The sequence below is a fragment of the Chinchilla lanigera genome, unplaced genomic scaffold (genome assembly GCF_000276665.1).
Source record: "Chinchilla lanigera isolate Chin_1 unplaced genomic scaffold, ChiLan1.0 scaffold00030, whole genome shotgun sequence".
Taxonomy (NCBI): domain Eukaryota; kingdom Metazoa; phylum Chordata; class Mammalia; order Rodentia; family Chinchillidae; genus Chinchilla; species Chinchilla lanigera.
The window spans coordinates 10,362,822-10,383,713 of record NW_004955431.1 but is presented as its reverse complement, the minus strand read 5'-3'; the positions used below and the strand labels follow the sequence as shown (position 1 = coordinate 10,383,713).

At 44.4% G+C, this 20,892-nt stretch overlaps 1 protein-coding gene across 7 annotated transcripts in view; it reads left to right on the top strand.

Moving 5' to 3' along the window:
- Nbea (neurobeachin) overlaps positions 1 to 4,653 on the top strand; it is a gene marked incomplete at its 5' end in the record, with an annotated part of 638,824 nt that extends 634,171 nt beyond the window's left edge. For all 7 annotated transcript variants that reach the window (XM_013515839.1, XM_013515836.1, XM_013515838.1 and 4 more), the window contains 2 exon segments: positions 638 to 789; positions 2,822 to 4,653. In XM_013515839.1, the coding sequence (XP_013371293.1) occupies positions 638 to 789; positions 2,822 to 2,912 (243 nt within the window). In that variant the 3' untranslated portion in view covers positions 2,913 to 4,653.
- Positions 4,654 to 20,892: the final 16,239 nt, after the last annotated feature.

Below are 20,892 nucleotides of genomic sequence, written 5' to 3'. Positions count from 1 at the left end.
CTGGTACTTTGAACAAATTCAGAGTTCCTTTGATGAAACCTAAATAATCAACTCAGTGAAGTAGACTTTAGGGTGAATTAGACTTTAGAGACTGTAGCTATTGTTTGATTGTAAGCCAGCATGTCAGGAAGACATTGTCAATTCTTTTTGTAAGTAACTGTTCCAGCACTGCACCTTCACAGCATTGACAGTGCGTGTAGGGCAGAAGGGTCTGAACTTTAGAACCCTACGCCAAAATTACAAGCAGCTAACGGCCCTTCATGCACAAACAGATTATAATTGCTAGTTCGTTGGTGTTAAAACCCATTTTGAAATATCCCCTGCCTTTTGTTCTAAGACTCCATGTTTGTCTTCAGGATTTAACAAAGCACTGTGTTACTTAATTCTCAAGTTCTTCCTAGATTACATTGATAATGATCTCTTTGAGACTTATACAATTGAAACTGGCTTTAACAAGATCCTTTGTCAGCGTAAGAACTTAGATGAATTCCACACTGGAAAGTCTGTGGGCTACACTTTAGGAAACTTAGACAAGAGGCTGAAAGGAGATAATGATTATAATGGACTGGACTGAGTGCTTTTCAGAAGTGACCATTAATTTTGAAAGCACTGTTGGTTTTCTGCCTGTTTTCTGAAGGCCATTCTCCTGAGCAGCGATGGCCAGAACCTGGTGACGGGAGGGGACAATGGTGTGGTGGAGGTCTGGCAGGCCTGTGACTTCAAGCAGCTGTATATTTACCCCGGATGTGATGCCGGCATTCGGGCGATGGATTTATCCCACGACCAGAGGTGAGCCATGGCAAGGACAAATGTCATCAATAAGAACTGTCACCAAAAGCTTTTCCTGTCTTATCGAGGGTGAAATGTGCTTGAGTGAGATCCCAGTGCCAAGTGGAAGAAAGACTAGTATAAAAAAGGGTAAACTGAGGGAAGCAGTGCCGTAAAACAGGATTCTGATAAGAGGAAAATGGGAAGCAAACAAGAAAAACATCAGAAAAGGGTCTGATGACCCAAAACATGGAGCTTATGTGCACCCGCATCTCTGTGGTCAGAGCCTGTCCTCATCGCAGGCTTTCCCTGGCTAAGATGATGTAAAGGAAGCATTGTTAGAAGTGGGTTTCAGGGAGAGCTGCTTCGAGCTGCCCAAATTCCAGCCAACTGCATAGTTGTAGACTTCAGAATACAAGGAACACCCACTCACTTCCTGAAACAAATTCTTTCCCCCATTTTCTTATTCACCCATTTTTCATCTATGTTCTTTTGTTGTATTTCCCATAGTCCTCTAAAATATTCGGGGAACGGATATTTGTTCTGCAGCAGACTGTTTTTAAGTTTAGCATTAGAGCACTCCAAAGTCCTGCAACCCGTACTGAGGAATACATGGGAATGCTGTGCTGTGTACTTACTTGTGTACACGTGAATATCTCTAAAGTGTTCGAAATAATTTATTTTGTTAAGTATGTTACGTATTCTCCCTAATATTCTTTCACATACTGATTTTGCAAATAGTTGCTGCCACCATGGTAGTTGAAGTGTTAGTGTGCACCGTGCTCAAGATACACAGCAAGATCACTCCCCCCCAGTATTCAGCCCTACCTGGGAGAGGCAGGGGGAGAGCCACAGCGTGGGAACTGATCACTGTCCACTAGGGCTGGGGAAGGCGGGGAGGACTCATAGTAAGTCCACCCACACAGCAGGCTTGGACGCACGTAGGTCACAGAGCATATTCAAAGTCAGTGGTGCTTAGAATCTCTACATGGAGCAAGGCAAGATACCAATCTCATTCTGAGTTTCAGTTATTTTTGGGTTTTGTGGGTTTGTTTTGTTTTGTTTTGCTTTTTGTTTTGTTTTTGAGGGTCTCACTATGTAGTTCAGGCTGGCCTTGAACTTGCTTATGTAGCCCAGGCTGGCCTTGAACTCATGACGATCCTCCTGCCTCAGCCTCCCAAGTGCTGGGATTATAGGCATGTGCCGCAGTACCTAGCATATTTTTGCTGTTTTAGAATGTCCCCAACGTACTGGTACAGTGGTACATACATAGAAGTTATAAACTCATATATCAACACATAGGCGTGTATAGAACTGTTTCTGTGATAAGGAATTGGATTAAAAATTAAGCAACACTTGATCTACACAGAAGGTCATGAGACCTGAGTTTAGACCATGGCGATGAGTCTGGACAGGAACCATGCCAGAGACAGAATCCTCGGGGCCAGACGGCTGATTATTTGTAAGACACAAGGACTAAAGGACAGGTGTGACTTGACCAACAGGGTCAGTAGGTAGACAGTGACTCCAGATGCATATATGGAGTCTGAAGTTTTTGTGACACAGCCCACCGTCACCTGGTAGGCAGAGACGTCCAACAGGCCGAGGGACACTGGCATCTGTGGTTCAGAATGAATGGTGGTTGCATGTGCCTGCACTGAGGATCATGCAGTGTGAGTGCAGAGGGTGTAGGGATTAAAGGGGACTACGGAAAGAAGGCTTAGGAAGTTGGGGCGGGGGCAGAACTCCTCAGAGAAGCCAGTATGTGGCCGCAAGGAGGCAGTGGAGAGGCTTGAACAGAGTAGCAGAGAGGCAGCGGGTGCCTGGGTGGCACAGGAAGCTATGGTTCCAGTGAATCCGTCCAGCACTCTCCACTGGGGCTGGGCCGTCCAGATGTGGGCAGGGCTGGTGCAGCCTCTTTCCAGAGAGCTAAGCAAACTCACAGTCCTCTCTGAGTGAATGCAAAACTTGAAGATGAAGTATCTGCCTAGCGTAAATTAGCAACCACATCGTGGGTTCGGATCCCTGTTAATCCCTGCCTCTGCTTTTCCAGGACTCTGATTACTGGCATGGCTTCTGGTAGCATTGTAGCTTTTAATATAGATTTTAATCGGTGGCATTACGAGCATCAGAACAGATACTGAAGTGAAATGAAGAACCAAAAGCCGCGTTCACGCTGAGAGCACAAGAGCTGCAGGAAAGGCGCTGTCTGGTGGAAACACCCGTCTCCATTCACCTCCGTTTGTACATTCCATCACACCCAGCAATAGCTGTCCGCTCTCGTCAGCAGCCATTTTCCTTTGTGTATTTTTTCAGGACTGAACACTAGCTGCTGTCCAGCAAGCTTATATCATGTAAATTATATGAATTAGGAGATGTTTTGGTAATTATTTCATATATCGTTGTTTCTTAAGCAAAGGTTGTAGGATGTGTCACAAGAGACTTTTGACAATTCTGAGGAACCTTGTGTCCAGTTGTTACAAAGTGTAAGCTTTGAACCTAAACTGCATCCCATTTCCAGCCTCTTTTCCAGCTGAGAAAAATAAAATAAAAACACGTTTGATACTTTGTACATCAGATGCATCTTATTTAAAGGGATACTTTTGTAAAAGTAAAACCTTGTATAAAGAACAAAACGTTTCTTAATTTTATTGTGGAGTTACAACTTGCATGTTCTTTACTCCTGACGTCTGAGGGAACAGGTGCATTGACACGATGAAGCGGAAAGATCCGTCCAGGGACACAGCTTGTAGGAAAGGGTGGAATTTGGGCTCAATCCGTAATTCTTCGACATTGTCACCAAAATATGGTTTGCACTTCTTAATCTAAATTCATCCCTTCTAGGTGAAATTCGCTCATAGATCATTTGGATAGTAAGCCATTTTTTACCATTTTTTGGTATTTTATACAAAGAAATTTCAGCCCTACCCTTTACAATTTGAAGACACAGCAGATAGGGAGCTTAGGGATGAGGTCCTGGTTTGGGTTGTATAAATAGGAGTCATGAACATTAGTCCCATAGTAATGACTTCCCGACATGTCTCTTCCAGTCATCCCGCTGGCTTAGTTTATATACATTAGAGGAGGAGAATGATGCTCACATTTTTTTCTTCTTTGGTTTTTGAATAGCTTAGGTTTCTTTAATAAAAAGTCAGACATTATTACAATAATAAATGAAGTTCTTCTTTTAGGTTCTTGTGAAAATCTCACCGAAAGCCACATTCTTGGCCTAAGGCATTTCATCTTTTATGATATAAAATGATGGCTATCAAATGATTTTCCATACATTGTACTGATCAAGTAATACACCCAGGGGTATATACACTTTATTCATGTTTCTTCTTTGTATATTTGGTGACTGTATCGTCATAGATGTACATATTGTGTCGGTAGGGCTATGAGGCATGTTACAGGAATGTAATTTTCTCAGAATTTACACTCACTTGCAGTCATTTATTTAAAAAGATAAAACAAAATAATGGGTTCTTTGTATCGGCACTTTGCACCAGAAACATATCATTATTTATTGATGTGATTATGATTACTTATTTGTTACCCACCTTGTACTAGGAAGTTTAGCACTGAATTATTCCTTCTTCATTGTTGTTTGTATTTATGAAATTCTGAAATTATGGGGAATCAGTGTAATGATTAAGTTATTCATCACCAGGCTGTAAGCAATATCTTGAGTTTGTAGCTTAGAATTGGGAGGACACTGAACATCTGGAAGACAAGTTCATTTCATCTTGAGATCATGGTGAAATATTTTGGATATATAAATTCCTTAAGCTATTGTAACCATGTTTTCTTGCAAAGATGTAAAATATGCCAGATGTGTGTGAGTTGGAAATCAAAAAAAGAAAAATAAAATATGCAAAGAATTCACCGATTGTTTCACATTTCATTGGACATGTCACAAACATGCATTCGTTATATTGTCATACAAGTTTAAGAAATCAACAGCGCCTCATGTAAGGGCCTGGAAGCTAAAAACATGAAACGGAGGCCTAATGAGGTTCTGTAATTTGCTGAAACATGAGCTGCTCTGCTTGACCATCTGGCAGGGATTTGGGGCAACAGTGACCAGAGGGAAACCGCCCTCATTATTTATCCTGCATAATCCACTTTGGGATTATTTTTCATTTCATTTAAAAGGAACTAACTGGGCAGGATATAACAACTCCATATATGAGTATCACCAAACAATGCTATTTTCACGTGAAGTCACACACTGTAGAATTCATCATCAACCAAGCATGGCACAGGCAGGAACTGAGAGATCGGGAGGACCCAGCAGCTGCTGCGCACAAGGTGGGTGGCAGGGATGCAGCGGAAGGGCCTCCAGCCATGGAAATCGGGGCGAATGGGAAGACTGCAGCCCAGACAGGCCCAAGCGGTGACGGAAGCTGCAAGCAGCGCTTCCATCTGCTTTCCTGGGGCAAAACGGCAGGCCCACCAGAGCCCGGCTGGCTCCTTCCTTCCCGCCCTTCTTGCAGCCAGGCAGTGACCGCAGCAAGCTGATCACTACCTAAAGTGTGTGGCAGAGGGGAAACCACCCGTGGCATGGCAGGCAAGAAGCAGCCAGCAGTAAGCCTCCTATTCCCCCAGCTACAAGCCTGCTGGTTGGTTCCCCCCACACCCAGGGTGGGCTTTGCCATTATCCACACCCAGAGCTCTGCTAAGCCAATCAGCAAACTGATCCAGTTATGCCTTTCACCCAGTATCACACCCATGATCCAGCCACCTCCCCAAATCCCCACCTCTGAGCACAGGAGACTGTGAAGGGACATCTGGAGATAAGCCATAACAACATACTCCCCCCTCAGCAGCAGTAAACACTGAACCCAGGGCCTTGTGCTGCTAGGCAGGGACTCTACCACTGAGCGCCCTGGCCCCACGATCTGAATTTGATAAGAGGCTAAGCATATGAGGGACCACCCTCACCTAACCAACTCCCCAAAGGGCCCACCATTTAACACTATTACCTTGGGATGAGGGTACAGTGTATCAATTTATGGGATAGAAACACAGATCGTAGCAGCAGCCACATCCCTGAGTCCCCACTGCCTATTAATACGTGCCTCTTTATACTACTTGATAGGCCAGCTGCAGAGATATTTCCTCCTGGTGCGCTGGTCCTTTAGCACAAGTATACTGTCACCCTCATTTGCATGTTTATCTTTCTCACTGGACTGTGAACCTGCATGCTAAGATTTGCCTTACACCTTGTAAGGGTCATGTCTTAGTTACTTTTCTTGTTGCTGAGATTTTGGGTCACAGTTTGCAGAGGTTTCAGTTCATAGGCGCCTGGCTCCAAGGCAGGAGGGCATGGCAGAGGGCATCGCAGAGGAGAAACAGTCCTTGGCAGGCACAAGGCGGCAGAAGCATGCAAGCAGCAAGCTTCTTTCTGTCCCTTAAATCTTATTCGAACTACTCACCCTTTGGGCAGGTAGCACTCGCACACTTAATCCTAGTGTTGCAAACTTGATCCCAGCATCACATACTCTGGATCCAGCCACCTCCAAAAAGCCGCATCTGTGACTGCATGAGGCTTTCGGGGGACGTCAAGATACGTCATCACTGGTCACAACCAATAAGCCTATGACAAAAGATAAGCATAAGACAAGAGAAAAGCATACAAATGTATGTAATCAAAGTTCGGTGTGACAGAGGACCCTGCAGAATGAGGGCCGAAAGGCCCAGGAAACACTGTCCATTTTTCTGCATAGGTCTGATGATGAACTGCCACACACACGGTGAGTGGACAGAATGGGTCTGAGTGAGTGTAACAGACCGAGGAAGAAGCAGCAAGTGCCGCCTGCGGAATGTTTTTGTCTTCTCAGTTGCAGCGTCTCTTCCTGTCAGGCATAGGGCAGAGCGCCCTCTGGAGCAAGGGCCTTATAATCCACTGGCAGAGGAAGTAGGTCAGAGAATTTCTTTATGGCCAGTACTTATATAGCAAGGCACGGGAAAGTTAGAGTAATATTTTTAGGCTTTATGGCTCATTTTGGAGAACGGGTTCTGGTTTATGTGACCTGCTTCAGGGAATAGACATTCTGTTTTTATGAATCATTTCAAGGGAGAATGAAGGTTAAGAGACAAAAGGACAGGAGGGCAAAGAGAGCTCTGTTCAAAGGCTATTTCTGTGACCTTCCAGTGTCCTTTAGTTCAAAGGACTCAGCCTGCCAAAGTGCCATCATGGGGATGTCATTTTCTGAACTCCAACAAATAATCAAGTAAATTCATGGGTCAACCTGGAACCTGGAGGCCTGGGTCTGAGTCCCAGCTCCCTGCTTACAAGCTTCATGGTCTTGGGCAAGTTCTTTAACTTCTCAAATTTCTTCAGGGGTACAGGAGACAACAGCCCTTGTGACCTGCATAGGATTTGCAAACGGGCTTCAGACTTCAGAACTGTCAGATATCACAGTGAACAACCAAATATGCAGACTGTAGTTCAAATGCTTTTATAACCTGACCAACCCTCACAGGAGAGGCTGGAGGTCTTTTGGTGTTTTGTTTTGTTTTGTTTTGTTTTGTTTTTTATGAAATCTGCTCTCTATGGGAGAGGCTGAGCCGGCAGCTTGCTACTACTAATATGCAGACTTAAATTTGAAGTTCAGCTCTAACACCTACTGAGAAAGATTTTGTTTGGGTTAGTTCTGTTTGTTGTTTTTGTATGTTGGCTTTTGTAAGTTCCCTTCACCGCACAGAAACAAAAACTGGAAGGCACTGGCCTCTGTTGGGAAAGCCAGCTTCTAAGCTCCTCTTCTTTTTGTTGTTTTTTGTTTTTTGGTAAGTAAAAGGCTTTCCTTGTTAAGTTCTAGAGCTAAAAAACCTGACAGGGAAGACTCTGGCTTTAGGCTCGGACACCTCTGCACTGCCTTTCTTCCCTTTGCAGGGCAAGACCTTCCCATAGCAGTGGTGCAAAGGCCAAGGGGTTTTGCCACTATAGACCCATGGCCCTGAGAGAGACAGGCTAAGCCAGTGCCTTTCAGGCTGAAAGTGGCCCGGGGAGAGCCAAACTCTGCCTTCCCAGGGGGAGCTGGAGGTGGCAGGCCATCCATCACCTGAGGACAGAGTCCTTTGGCCCCATGTTGCTAAGGGACTGCAAAAGCCAACTAGTCCACTCATCTCCTTTGTCCTCCTAGAAAAGTGATGTCCAAAGACTGTTGCTACCCCTGCAGCAGGCCAGCCGCACAAGTGGAAGGTGGCAGGTTTGTCACCCTGTGTCCCTGCCCTCCTTCCAAATACCCTGGCAAGATGGGAAAAGCCTGGACAGAGGCCTCAAGCTTTTGATGGGGGTACAGGTGGAATAAAGAGTTTGGAATGAAAATTAGTCACAGTTCTCTGAAGAAATGGGCCTGAAGCAGGCAGGGGTGTGTGCATGGGCACACACACACACACACACACACACACACCCCGGCACTGGTACAGGTGGTGCTGGGGCGAGAAGGTTCACTGAGGTACTGGCTAACATGGCTATGGGGCCTGAGAAGTCTCACAATCTGCTCACTGCAAGATGGAGGCCCGGGAAAGGCTGTGGTTCAGTCAGTCTGAAGGACAGAGAACAACCCCAGTCCCAGGTGGAGAGGATGGATGGCATGTCCCATCTTAAGAAGGCAAGATGTTGTTGTTGTTCTACTTAGGCCGACCTAGACAGAATGAGGTTCACCCACCTAAGGGAAGTCATTAGCATTGCTAAGGGCTGCTCTCCCCTGAAAACACCCCGACAGACACACCCAGAGGTCACATTTAATCTGAGCACCCCGTGGACAACCAGGTTGACACAGACCTGGCAGTGGCAGAGCTTGTAGGCAGCACTGCTGAAGTCAGCAGCGGACACCTCAAATCCCCTCTCCGGGAGGAAAGTGGACAGCCCGGTGTCCCTCAGGGAGTTAGACCCGGGACTCTCAACCTTGAAGGCCCAGGATGAAGAGGCCCTTCTTGGTCTAAGGTGAAATCAGACGTGGAAGAGCCGGGGAGTGAGTTGTGCACGCTGAACATTTCCCCTCAGATGAAATCACGAAAGCTATAGATCTTTCATTAGTCACGCCCTTTCTTGATTAAATAAGTCAACACCTAAGATGCTTTTGAAATGTCTCATATTCCTGAAATGCCAAAATCGACTTCTAATTTTAACCTGATGTCTGTCGTCAGGAGAGGTGGGATTCAGGTTTGGAGACTTCAGGAAGAGGGAGCCGCTGGTCCCCCAGTTTGGGGGGCTGATGCTGACACGCCATTGGGCGGCCAAGTGTGTGGTGGATCCAAAGCCTGGTGCGCAGTGTGTCTGCCAGGAATGAAGCCATGGTGAACAGAACCCAACTACCTCTTCCTCTTGGCCTGGATGGGCAAACACAGCTGAGGTTCAAATGTGAGTCTTTCCAATATAGTGGGAAGCTGCTGGCTCAGCCTCACCCACGCGGCACAGATTCTATCAACACTCATTGTGGAGGGACCTCCTGAGGCCAGAAGTCACTGGCAGACCCAACAGGCAGTGGCAAGGACCTCAAATCCCCATGAAGCGTGGAGGACTTAGTCTTTGGAGAAGGCGCCTGTCTTGCAGCAGTTGGGCTTCTTAGAAACAAAGTCAACTCCAATTAAATAAAGCAGAGACATGACTTATGTGAGGAATATTTGGAAAAATCTCCATTTTAGGCTTTAGGGTAGACCAGAAGCCCTGAATGCCCTTCCTAAGTGGGACAATTATGATGCTGAATCAAACACAGAACAGCCATTTGAGTGCACTGCTGAGCTGGCACAAAGGAGAAGATTCCCCAGAGGCAAACTCGCAGTGCAAAGTGCTGTTCTGCAGGCTAAAGGAGATAGTGAGGCTGGCCCACCTCCCAGGGGCCTGAGTCCGAGTGAGCTCTCTTCTGGCAGGTGGTGGTTTCCTGGAGTTTGCATATGTGTGTGGGTTTATTGCTTTCGTTTGGTTTGGCTTGGTTTGGTTACGGTTATGGGTGAGAAAATAGGAGATTACTGACTCCCTTAGCGGAGACAGAATGGTCAAAATATGAGGCCTGAGGGTGAGAATGAAGATAATCATAAAACAGGGATTTGAAAACAGAGTTAAAAGAATCAAGAAGAAAAGCAACTCTGCCAACCGAAAGATGATGGTTGCTGCTGTGACTGATCGCCAAATTAGTTTTCAGTTTTCTGGCAGGGCCAGCCAAAAGCAAGAACAGAAAAACGCGATCATAACAATGCTGAGTTATTATTAATAGCACTATTGAGTGCCTACTGGGGGCCTGGCAATTTACGTGACTTAAATACGTTATCCTCACAAGAACCACATATGGTGGACATTATTGTCCCAATTATTCACATAAGAGAACTGAGACCCAGAGCGGTTAATACCTTCTCCAAAGACACATACAAAAAGGCTTCCTCACAGGAAATTTTGAACTTAATGTATCATTATGTATGGGATAATACTGAGAAATCAAATGAACAGTGTTTATACAGTTGCTACCAACACAGTTTTCATGGGATGCTCTTCATAGTAGCATTTGATAAAATCCAAGGATTTATAATGTGAAAAGTGCTCAATGAGATGAACTGTGGAAGTACTAAATTAGGAGGACCCTGGTTGTAATCTGGAAATCTAGGGTAACACGTTGTCTCTAAATTGGCACATTGCAAATTACTTGAGAGCAGATGCCCTCCCCAACAAGCACATGATGGGCCTTGGGACACACTGGTGCCAGCAAACCTGGATGTGGTGGAAATCCTGACTATGAGAAATGGGGACCAAGATGTCTCAGGAACATTGACTAGCTTGGCTGGTGTCCTCCCCAGCAAGGAGGCTGCCCCAGTCACTACTTCTGCTCTCCCGTTTACCAGGCTGCCCTGGGTTCAGAGTGGTAAGAAAACCCTCAGGGGTGACACATGAGACAGAAGGCTAACAAACCAGGCATCCTTCCAATACCAAGTATAATGCTGTGAGAAGAGATGCCAAACCAAAGCAAAGGACAGCATCGCTCTCTGCTTGCTGAGACCCTCTTTCCCAGAAAACAACACCTAGCCAGAAAATAATCAGCCTTGAAAAGTAGAGATCAAAAATATCAGCCCCAATCAGCCTGCCCCTGCCTTACCTCCTTACAGAGATGCCACTGGGCAAGAGAAGAGTGACAGCAAGCAAGGCGAGCCTGCCCAAGCCTCACTCCTGTCTTGCAGAAATGGGCTCCTTCCTCTCTTTACTGCTCTTTTCCTTCTTAGCTAAAGCCAGTTCCTGAGATCCTGGTCCCTCCTGGCCTGCAAAACTCATTTGAGCCTGAATTGTCTTTTTCAATCATCCAACTTGGCGCAATGCTTCCAAAGATTCCTAGGAATGCTCTGGACTTAGGTATCGCTTAGCAAGAACAGAGACCGTGGATGAGCTTGGGACAGTTGTTCAGTGCTGGGGCGATTGTTTGGGTATAGTTATCTGAAAACGGAAGAGCATTCATCCAACAGTCCTTCCTGCTCCCTGTTCGCCTCCTCCCCTGCTGCTCTCCAGTCACCTTACCCCCTCTGGTCTGCTTTGCTGTCCCCTGACTCTGTCCTCCTTCTATTTCCAGCTCAGCATAGTTGAAACTCACACCTGCTTTCAGGAGGCATGAAAAACACAAGCACAAGAAAACATGAGAACTCAGAATCCTTTGGGAAACGCTTTAAACAGAGAAGGGCACTTTCTAAGCATGCGTAATTTTGTGTAACTTGCATATCAAGCTACAAATGACTGTAATCTCAGATACAAACCCTGAAACGTCAGTAGCACTGCAGCAAAAGTACCAGCACACTTGTCCTTAAATGCGGCACAGACAGGCTGGAATCCCCGAAGCCAATGGCTGTTGCTATTTCTGTTACAGCACAGCTGTAAGAAGATACTACTACTTTATTTTAGTTTGTTGAAAAGGAAGTTTTTTGTTATTATCTGTTTATTTCTTTTTTGTAAGAACCTTTTTGGTCTATGTCTTGTACTCTGTAAGTACTTTGAAGATAATGACACAGAGTTGCTGTGGTTGTGGCTAGGTGCGGGCCCAAAGCCTCATGCGGTCACAGGTGGGGCTTTTCAGAGATGGCTGAATCTGGACTGTGTGATGCTGGGACCCACGCTTGGTGCAGTGCTACAGTCAAGGGCACTAGGATTAAGGGTTTGAGAGGTACCCACCCTAAGTAGCCTGGATAAGATATAAGGGGTAGAAAGGGCTGCAGTCATCCCTTGTTGTTTTGCTACCTTCTGCCCGCCATGAACAATTCTCCTCTGCAATGCCTGCCTGCCATGCCACCTTGCCTTGGAGCCAGCTGGTTATGGACCAAAGCCTCTACAAACTGTGAGCCAAATAAACCTTTCCCCCTTTAACTTTGGGTGCCAGGTATTTTATGTCAGCAATGAGAAAAGTAACTAACACAATAGTGTATTAACTATCATCATTCTCTTAGTATTTTGTTATGAAATTTTATTTTTTCATAAATAACAGTGTGGGGAGGAGGTGACCTAAGACCAGGGCTGGGGCTGGGGCAGGCTCCTGTGGGAGGTGATGACCTGGAACTGGGGCCAGAAGGAAGGGAAGTTGAGGGGAAGAGGAGAATGTGAAGGGGAGAGGAGGTGACCTCATACCCTTGGGGTACTGCTACTCCCTCCGTGTGGGTTGCCCAGGGAGTGAAACAAGCAAAGCCAGCATATTCCTCGGAAAGGAGATCTGGACCCCTTCCTAAAGAGCTGTACCACACAGCCTAGAAGAGCCATTTCCAGTCCAAAAGTAGGTATTACATAGTACCCATCTTGGACCCACCCCACTGTGGCAGCCTCCCATAGCACTTTGGACTGAGGGCAGGAGTTCTCTGCTGTATTCCCTGGACGTGAATGTGTGGGTTTGCTTTAGGGACTCAGAAATGAGTGGTATGAATTTTGCCGCCTATATTGATTGGAGTGGGAGTGGTTTGTCTGTTTCCCCTTAAGCTTCATGAATATGTTGCAACCAAGATAGAAAAAAACAATTGTGTCTTTCTGGTTATAGAAGTTTGTCTTCCTTCCCATCTCTAACATGGACTTGCTAGACTTCCCAGCAAGAATTTCCTCCCGGGACTTTCATAGTTAGAAAGCATAGAGATGCCTAAAGGCCCTTGCCCCTTTGTTGTACAAGTCCAAAAGATTTTGCTCTTTCTGTATAAACAAAAACAACCTCATTGTATCTTTCAAACAGTTCCCCCACTCTGCACTTGGAAGCAGAACAAACCAGTACTAGGGAACATGAATAGCTCTACCCAGAGCACCAACTATTCCGGGAAAGTATCCGCTACTTATGGGAGAGAACTTGGCAGCAAAAACCCACGACTCATCTTCCCATTTGATGTAACAAAGGAGCTAAAATGAGTTCATCTCAAAGTGACACCGCATCACTTAGCTATACATTAAAAATGATGGAAGTTTTAAAAATCCTTGTTTCACAGAATTCCAAACACTATCCATAAAACCAAAAGATCATAGGTCTCCACACTGACTTTTGTAAGTAGAATGCAGATTTCACAAGAGTCTTGATATTTGGTTTGTAGATAGAGCAAGAAAAAATGCAGTTGTGGTATTCTCCTTGCAGATTTCCACGTGAGATGAAGGGAGTGTGGAAGTGGCCTGCGTTTGGGGAAGAAACCCAGTTGTTCCTCCTATGAAATACTGTAATGAGAAATCCAGACGTAAAGTTCTAAGGAGAAAACTGGCACAAGTTTAGAGAGGAAAGTGATTGAAGTCAGTGAACGGCTATGTGAGATATTGGCATGAGGATATTGAGATGATCCTTTGAAAAAATAGGTAGAGTACCTTTTAACGTTTATAAAGAAAGGCACCAGGCCCAAGCAGTAAATAGCAGTAAGACTTCTGGCAAGAATCAGAGCAAACAATTTAGACTCTATTTTTGCAATATGAGTCTAAGCTATTTTAAAAACCATTCCACTACAAAATACCTAAAACTTTTGAAGATGACAAAAGTGTAACAGAGGTCAGCAGAGGCCAAGAACAAAGCTGAGTTATAAATCCAAAGAGGTAAATGTTATGAAGCCTGCAATTACCCTAAAATTGTTGCTAATCTACATTTCTAGGGCCCTGAGGCAAACAAAACATAAAGCGTGGACCAATCAAAGTGAAGAGTTGGAAGAGATCCCCCTCCCACAAAAGCTAGAACTCTGAAAAGGCTACTTTTAAAATAAAAGACTAAACCGGGTGGGGAGGGAGGGTACAAAAAAAGCAAAGGAATTTGTTTCATTTTGGCTTTGTGTGGAAAAGCGAAAAAGTCTCCACTGAAAATTCAAGTCAAAGCCCAGCCTGTGATTTTTATACTGTTGAAAGCCCCAAGTCAAAGCTTCCACTTAAACTGATGCTAGTTTGAAACTTCCCTGAGCACCTGGAGAAAATAAATGCAAATTTGTTTGCACCTGAAGAAATGGACTTTCAGTCTATAGCTATTCCTCAAGGTTAATTTTGCATGGAATGTGAGCATGTTTTCCGTGTCCTGTTTTGGTGGGGGGCGGGGGGGATGCCACCAGGAACCAGAATCAATAGGAACCGTCACTAGCTAAATTACAGTACTAAACACTACAGCTATGGAAACTGTATCTCTATTGGAGCTATCTCTGTAAAAATGTGTTAAAAGTTTTTTATGTGCATTTTTATATTTTCAAGCTCTTTTTTCTTTTTAAGTTTTTGTTTGTACACATTTGCAATATGTAATGATCACATTCACCATGAGAAGGTGGTGCTTGTACCTAATACATTTTAATTGCTTTTACTTCTCCTTTTTCTCCCCACCCCCTTCCTCCCCTTCCCATTTAAAAAAAAAAAAACTCCCATTTCCTTTTATTTATCTTTTTCATTTGTAAATTATTTATATACTGTGGGTTTCTCATGGAAAGGAGGGAAAGGGGGTGCAAAAAGAAACTGGGCCGGGGAGAGAGTTCAGTGGCACAGCGCCTGCCTGTCAAGTGCAACTGAGTTTGATTCCTGGTATCAAAAAAAAAAAAAAGAAAAGAAGTTGGGATGTGTTATGCGTATGTGCAATGCCACACAGGGGTACAAACTTTATGTACTATACACACATGTATTAATAAAGAGAAACCATGAACTATTTAACCTTGTATGTCTGATGTATTTCACTTAACATTATGGCTCCAGGTACATTTTTTACAGATGATTCAAATTTATCCCTCTTTATGACAGTAGCACTCCCCTGCGTATAAATACCATATCTTCTCTATCCATTCCTCTGCTGATGGGCATGTAGGCCACTTTCAAGATTTAGCTATTACAAGTCATGCTGCTAAAAACGTAAGTATGGATGTATCACTGAAAAATGATTACTTTAATTCTTTTGGAAAGATACCTAGGAAGGTACTAGCTGGATCAAATGGAATTTCTAGTTTTAGGTCTTTCCCATAGTGGCTGTAGTAGCTGACATTCCCACCAACAGTCTAGAAGAGTTCCTTTTTCCTCACAGCTTCATCAGCATTTGTTATTTGATTTCTTTCTGCAGTCAGACAGAATCTGAGAGTTGTTTCAATTTGCATTTCTCTGATGGCCAGGGATGTTGAACTTTTCTTATATATTCATTGGTCATCCATACTACTTCTTCTTAGAAGTGTCTATTCACTTCAGTTGCCCATTTTTATTGGCTCTTTTATTTGGGGTGGTCTAGTTTTTTAGTTTTTTGTAAATTCCAGGTATCGGTCCACTGTCTGAGCAGTAGCTGGTAAAATATTTTTTCCCATTCTCTCTTCACTCTGCTAATTATCTCCTTTACTGTGCAGATGTTTTGAATTTGATATAATCCCATTTATTGATTCTTGATGTTCTTTCTTATGCGTTTGGGGTCCTGCTCAGAAAGCCCTTGCCTATGCCTGTGTCTTTAAGAGATTTACCTATTTTATCTTCTAGCAGAAACAATGTTTCTGCTTTAATACTTACATAGATTGGTTACACAGTAGTTTACACTCAGCTGAAGAAAGAATTAGTGAACCAAAGTTTTGATCTGATGAAATTGTTTAGAATCAAAAAAGAAAGAGAACATAAAAACCCAGAAGACAGAATAAATTTTGCATAGACTAGTTGGAGTTCAAGAACTGGTGGAAAGAAATAGATTACGGTTGAGAATTTTCCAAAAATCAATGGAAGATATGAGTCATGAAGTGCAGGAAACATAATGATTCACAAACAGTATAAATAAAATAAATATGCATTTTATTATATTGGAGTGACAACATAGACCACTCAAAGCAGTAAATTCTAATAAAGAAAATATAGATCATCCTACAAGACTGTAACAATCGTACAGCAAACTGACTTCTCAATCAGAAAGACAAGAAGACAAAGGAACAACATTTTTAGGGTACTTGAGGGGAAGATAACAACTAATGTGTTGTACTGTGTCATATATCCATGCCAGAACTATGTTTCAAGATGAGAATGCAAGAAAGACATTCGTAGGAAACTAAAACAACATAACAAAGCAGCCTTTTTCACAAAGGGCCTTCACATTCTTCAAGCAGAAGGAAAAGGATCACAGAAAGACATGAGATGAGGCAAGGTATTCTGTGCAAGAACCTGGATGTGCATACATAAACCTAACCAGCAGCAACTGAACAAACAACAATAACAACAATGTCTAAAGTGGGAGCAAACAAACAAGTGCCGAGTAAAGTTCTGGGCAATGGCACCCCGTAAGTGGGAAGATGATGATAGGCAATGAAGCCTTCTAGGGTCCTTACTTTACTGTCTAGGGAGCTAGTAAGGGAGACTGTGCCAGCCAGCTTCCTGTTGCTGCAACAAAATACCTGAGGTGAATCGTAAAGAGCAAAGATTGGCTCACAGTTTTGGAGGTTTCAGTCCAGGACACCTTAGTCCTGTTGCTCTGGCCCCATGGCAGGCAGCACAGTGCATCATGACAGGAGTGGGTGTCAAGGAAGCCTGTTCATCTCATGGCCAGATGTGAAAGCAAGAAGGAGCAGGGTGCCCAGTGCTCTTCAAAGACATTCCTTGAGGTACTTAAAGATCTCCCCTTAGGCCCCTCCTTCTAAGGGCTATACCCAATAGTGCCACAGACTGGGAACTATATCTTTCCCACATAGGCCTTCTGCAGACATCCCAGATGCAAAATACTACAGAGACCTAGTTAGTGCCCTGATGCCTATAGGTGACCAGAACGGACACCTCTACCTTGGGCAAAGCCGCTCCTGTCTGGAAGCAGGAGAATGCCTAATCCCTTTCCCTGCCTGGGCTGTGGAGCCTCCTCTAGATTACATAGAAGGATAACAAGAGAGGATTAAAGCTTCTGTTTGTCTTTTTCCCTTAAAAAAGAAAGACTGTAAACAGTTGAAATGCACAATGCCTTCTCCTGGGACTTTAGTCAGTGTAAGTCGGTTGATCAGCTAAGGAAAGGTGCCCTGGTCCCAGCTGTTTTGTGCGTAAAGAGCCTCTATGATCATGATTGCCAGTGTGGAATCCACTTACACAATTTCTTTTTTTTTTTTTTGTCTTTTTGAGACAGGGTCTCACTATGCAGCTCAGGCTGGCCTCGAACTCACTTATGTATCCCAGGCTGGCCTTGAACTCACGAGGATCCTCCTGCCTCAGTCTCCCGAGTGCTGGGATTACAGGTGTGCACCACCGTACCTGGCAATTTATACAGCTTCTAAAAACCATGGTGCAACCTCTGGAGCACCAATTCCATCTTGTTTAGTAATCAGAACAATCCTCAAGGTCCAGGCCTTTCTTATTTTCCTTTTCTGCTATTTATTATATATCAGTTTTCCTTAGGGAAAATAATCCAGATGCAGTACATTCATGAGCAGCTTCTCGGGTGCTGCACTTGACATGTTCCTACCTAACCTGCTCACACTGGGTTTTGCTTCCAGTTGTGAGCGGATCAAGCCCCAGAGAATGGAGCCCAATGCACATGGAAGTCCCTGAAGGCCAAGGGAAGGAAAGCGCTTCCTGTCTGGAGTGTCAGCAGGGCTGGCTTACATTTTCCATAGCCATTTGGAAAGCAGACAGCATCAGTAAGGAACAACTCTCTTCCAGAACTTGGTTAGCTGGCAGCCTTTGTAAGATCAGCACAAGACGGCTTTTTAAAAATGCCACCCTGGGACACTGAGCTGCAGGATATGAAACACCAGCACTCAGGGAAGGCTTTGGCTCCCATGGAATCGTTTCCTGGTGGATTTCAGCTAGCATTCACCTTTCTGCTGATGAGGTAGGGAGTGTGTGTCTTGAGGGTAAAACAGAAGACCAGACACTTGCCACCCTGACTGGGAAGGAAGCAATAAATAACCAATTTCAAATGTTTATGAGAAACGATAGCAAGAAGGAAATTGGTTTAGAAATCATGCTGATAAAATGACATTCTGAAAATGAATTCGAGCGGTTACACAGCCAAGTCCTTCTGTAAAATTCCTGACGTAGAAACCTGCCATTACAACATGCAGAACGGGGCAAGAGCGGGAGGCCTCTTACAACAGGGCGGGCGTGGGAGAATCAGAGCTCGTCAGAGCGAGACACCAAGGTGCATCTGGGAAAGATTGTTTTTAAATGGGAAATAAAAGTTAAATTTAATAGAAACTCAATTTAGTATTTTTGTGTATTTCACGTTTACATTGTGTTTTTTGTTTCTAAGTATGGTCCAAATGTCCACTCTTCCATGCTGCCCATAGTATTCTAACTTAAGGATTTCTCCGAGAGGCTGGAGGTGTAGCTTAGCGGCAGGGCACTTGCCTGGCAAGTGGGAGGCCCTGGTTTCCATCCCCAGCAAACAAAACAATTTCATTAAGGCATTAAGGCCTCTGTGCAGAGTAAAATGCATGAGACTATTCTATTAAGAACTAGAATCTGGTTCCCCAGATGCGCTCAAACTAGGGCAGCATCCCCTGGCCAAACACCAGAGCCTGGGTGGCTTAAACAACATAAACATACTTTTCCATCATTCTGGAGGTTGTTGTCAGGCTTTGTTCCTGCTAAAGCCTCTCTCCTTGGCTTGTGGAAGGCACATTATTGTGTCTTCTCTGTGTGTGAGCTCAGGGAGGGAAGGGAGGGCAGAGAAGGGAGAGGGAGAGAGAGAAAGACCTCAGTCTCCTGTCCTCTATGGGCAAAGCCACACTCCACCTAATTAGAGCCCCACCCTAAGACTGCATGCAATACTTCATCACCTTCTGCAAACACATCCAAAATGAGGATTGAAGGCTTCTGCCCAGGAGTTCTGAGGGATACAATTAGCATTTCCCCAACAATACCTCTTAGGGGAGGCCCACAGCTGCCGCTGAGAGCAGAACAAACCTCACCTTGTGTTCACCTCCAGGCAGGACTGACAACATTGCCTCTGCCTTCACAAACGTGGTTGGGATTTCCTATTCCTCACCAGTTAGCGATCTCTCAGGTAAGTTCCTCAACAAGATTCTCGTGAGGGTCCCATAAGATGCTACATGAATGCATGTCATCCTCGGCCCTGTATAGTTGAGTATGACTTTTCTTGATTATTCTGTAGGTCGCAGAAGTGGAAACTCAGAATAGTAAATAGTTGGATGGGGTTAAATAAGGAACTCAAATAGCTACAATATTGGTTATCTTAAGATAAAGGAACTTGAATTTATTTCCAGTGTTTCAGACCTAATTTTCTTCTTTTGGTTTTCCTCATACCAAACTATGGACAACTAGGCTACCAGAAATATATCCTCTGTCCTAGTGGCTGAAATTGCCTTTTTCTCCCAAAAGTAGAAAAGGATTGGGATTCGCAGAAACACCAGTGTAAGTGTGTCTTTCACGGAGAGAAACCAGACTTCACTTAGTCATTTTTCTAACCATCAAACATTCTGTCCTTCGTCCTTTAAACTGAGATTCTGTTGAACAGTGTCACTAATGTTAACTGACAGCCTGCTGGAAAACATCTCTTTGAAACTCTCCATTTCTGTCCCGGTCCTGTTTATTTTGTCACAGAATTAGAAATGAAGAAACTTTCAGGAAGAAAATGTGCATGTGTGTGTGTATGTGTGTGCGTGCATGTATGTATGCACGTGCATACGCTTATATCCTGGCTTTTATACTAGGAAGGTCATTTGCAAGAAAGAGGGGAAAAAAATGAAACAAGTAGAAATGAAATCAGACTCATGTTTATACAGTTCTCCTCATTGGCCCAGGACGTATTTTTGAAAGTTTGTAAACTAGTCTTCCAGTTTAAATTGAATAAGTAGGTGCAGCTGAGTAAATGGAGTGACCTGGGTTTGCAGCCATGTGTTTTCACTTTAAAATTACATTGAAGAGGAACAGAGGGGTTTAGAAATGAAAATAAGAAAGAGAGCTATAAGACAGGCTATGTTTAAAGGGAAAATCTGAGAAAATGAAGAGTCAAAACAGAAGTCCTCTTTGCTGAGCCCTCAGGGCCAGCAGTCACTCCTCCCTGACAGGGGACAGACAGCGGCCCCCTCAGATTCCACATACCAGGCTGGGACAGGACCTGAAAGGGCCGGAGCACTACCTGAGATGGCTTGGAAATAAGACAGTTCCGTGTGCGAGTCCTTCTGCCCATAGCCTGCCCCAGGGACAGATTTCATCCGCTCACCTTAAAGACCAAATTGAAGCTACTGGCTTGGTCCTCAGTATATAGGAACAGTGATTGCTCGGTAGTTATTTGTGTCCCCTCAAAATCAGGGCATGGTGGCACACACCTGCACTCTGGGAGGTTGAGACACAAGGATCAGAAGTTTAAGCCAGCCTGGGCAACTTAATGACTTAATGTGAACCTCTCTCAAAATAAAAAAAAATGAAAGGCTGGGGATGTAGCTCAGTGTGGTCTTAGGTTCTAGCCCCAGTACTGCAAAATCTATACACTGAAGTCCCGAGCTCTAATACCCCAGAATGTAATTGTACTTGGAGATCAGGACTTTAAAGAGGTGATTGAGTCCCTGAGGCCACTGGGGTGGGGCTCCAGCCAGGACTGGTGTCCTTAGGAGAGGAACAGAGAGCAGGGCCACCAGAGCACACCCAGAAGAGACCAGGTGAGGACACGGAAGGAGACGGCTGTGTGAAGTCAGGGCAAGTGGCTTCAGCAGAAACCAATCCTGTGGACACCTTGATGCTGGCCCTCCAGCTTCCTGGATTATGAGAAAATA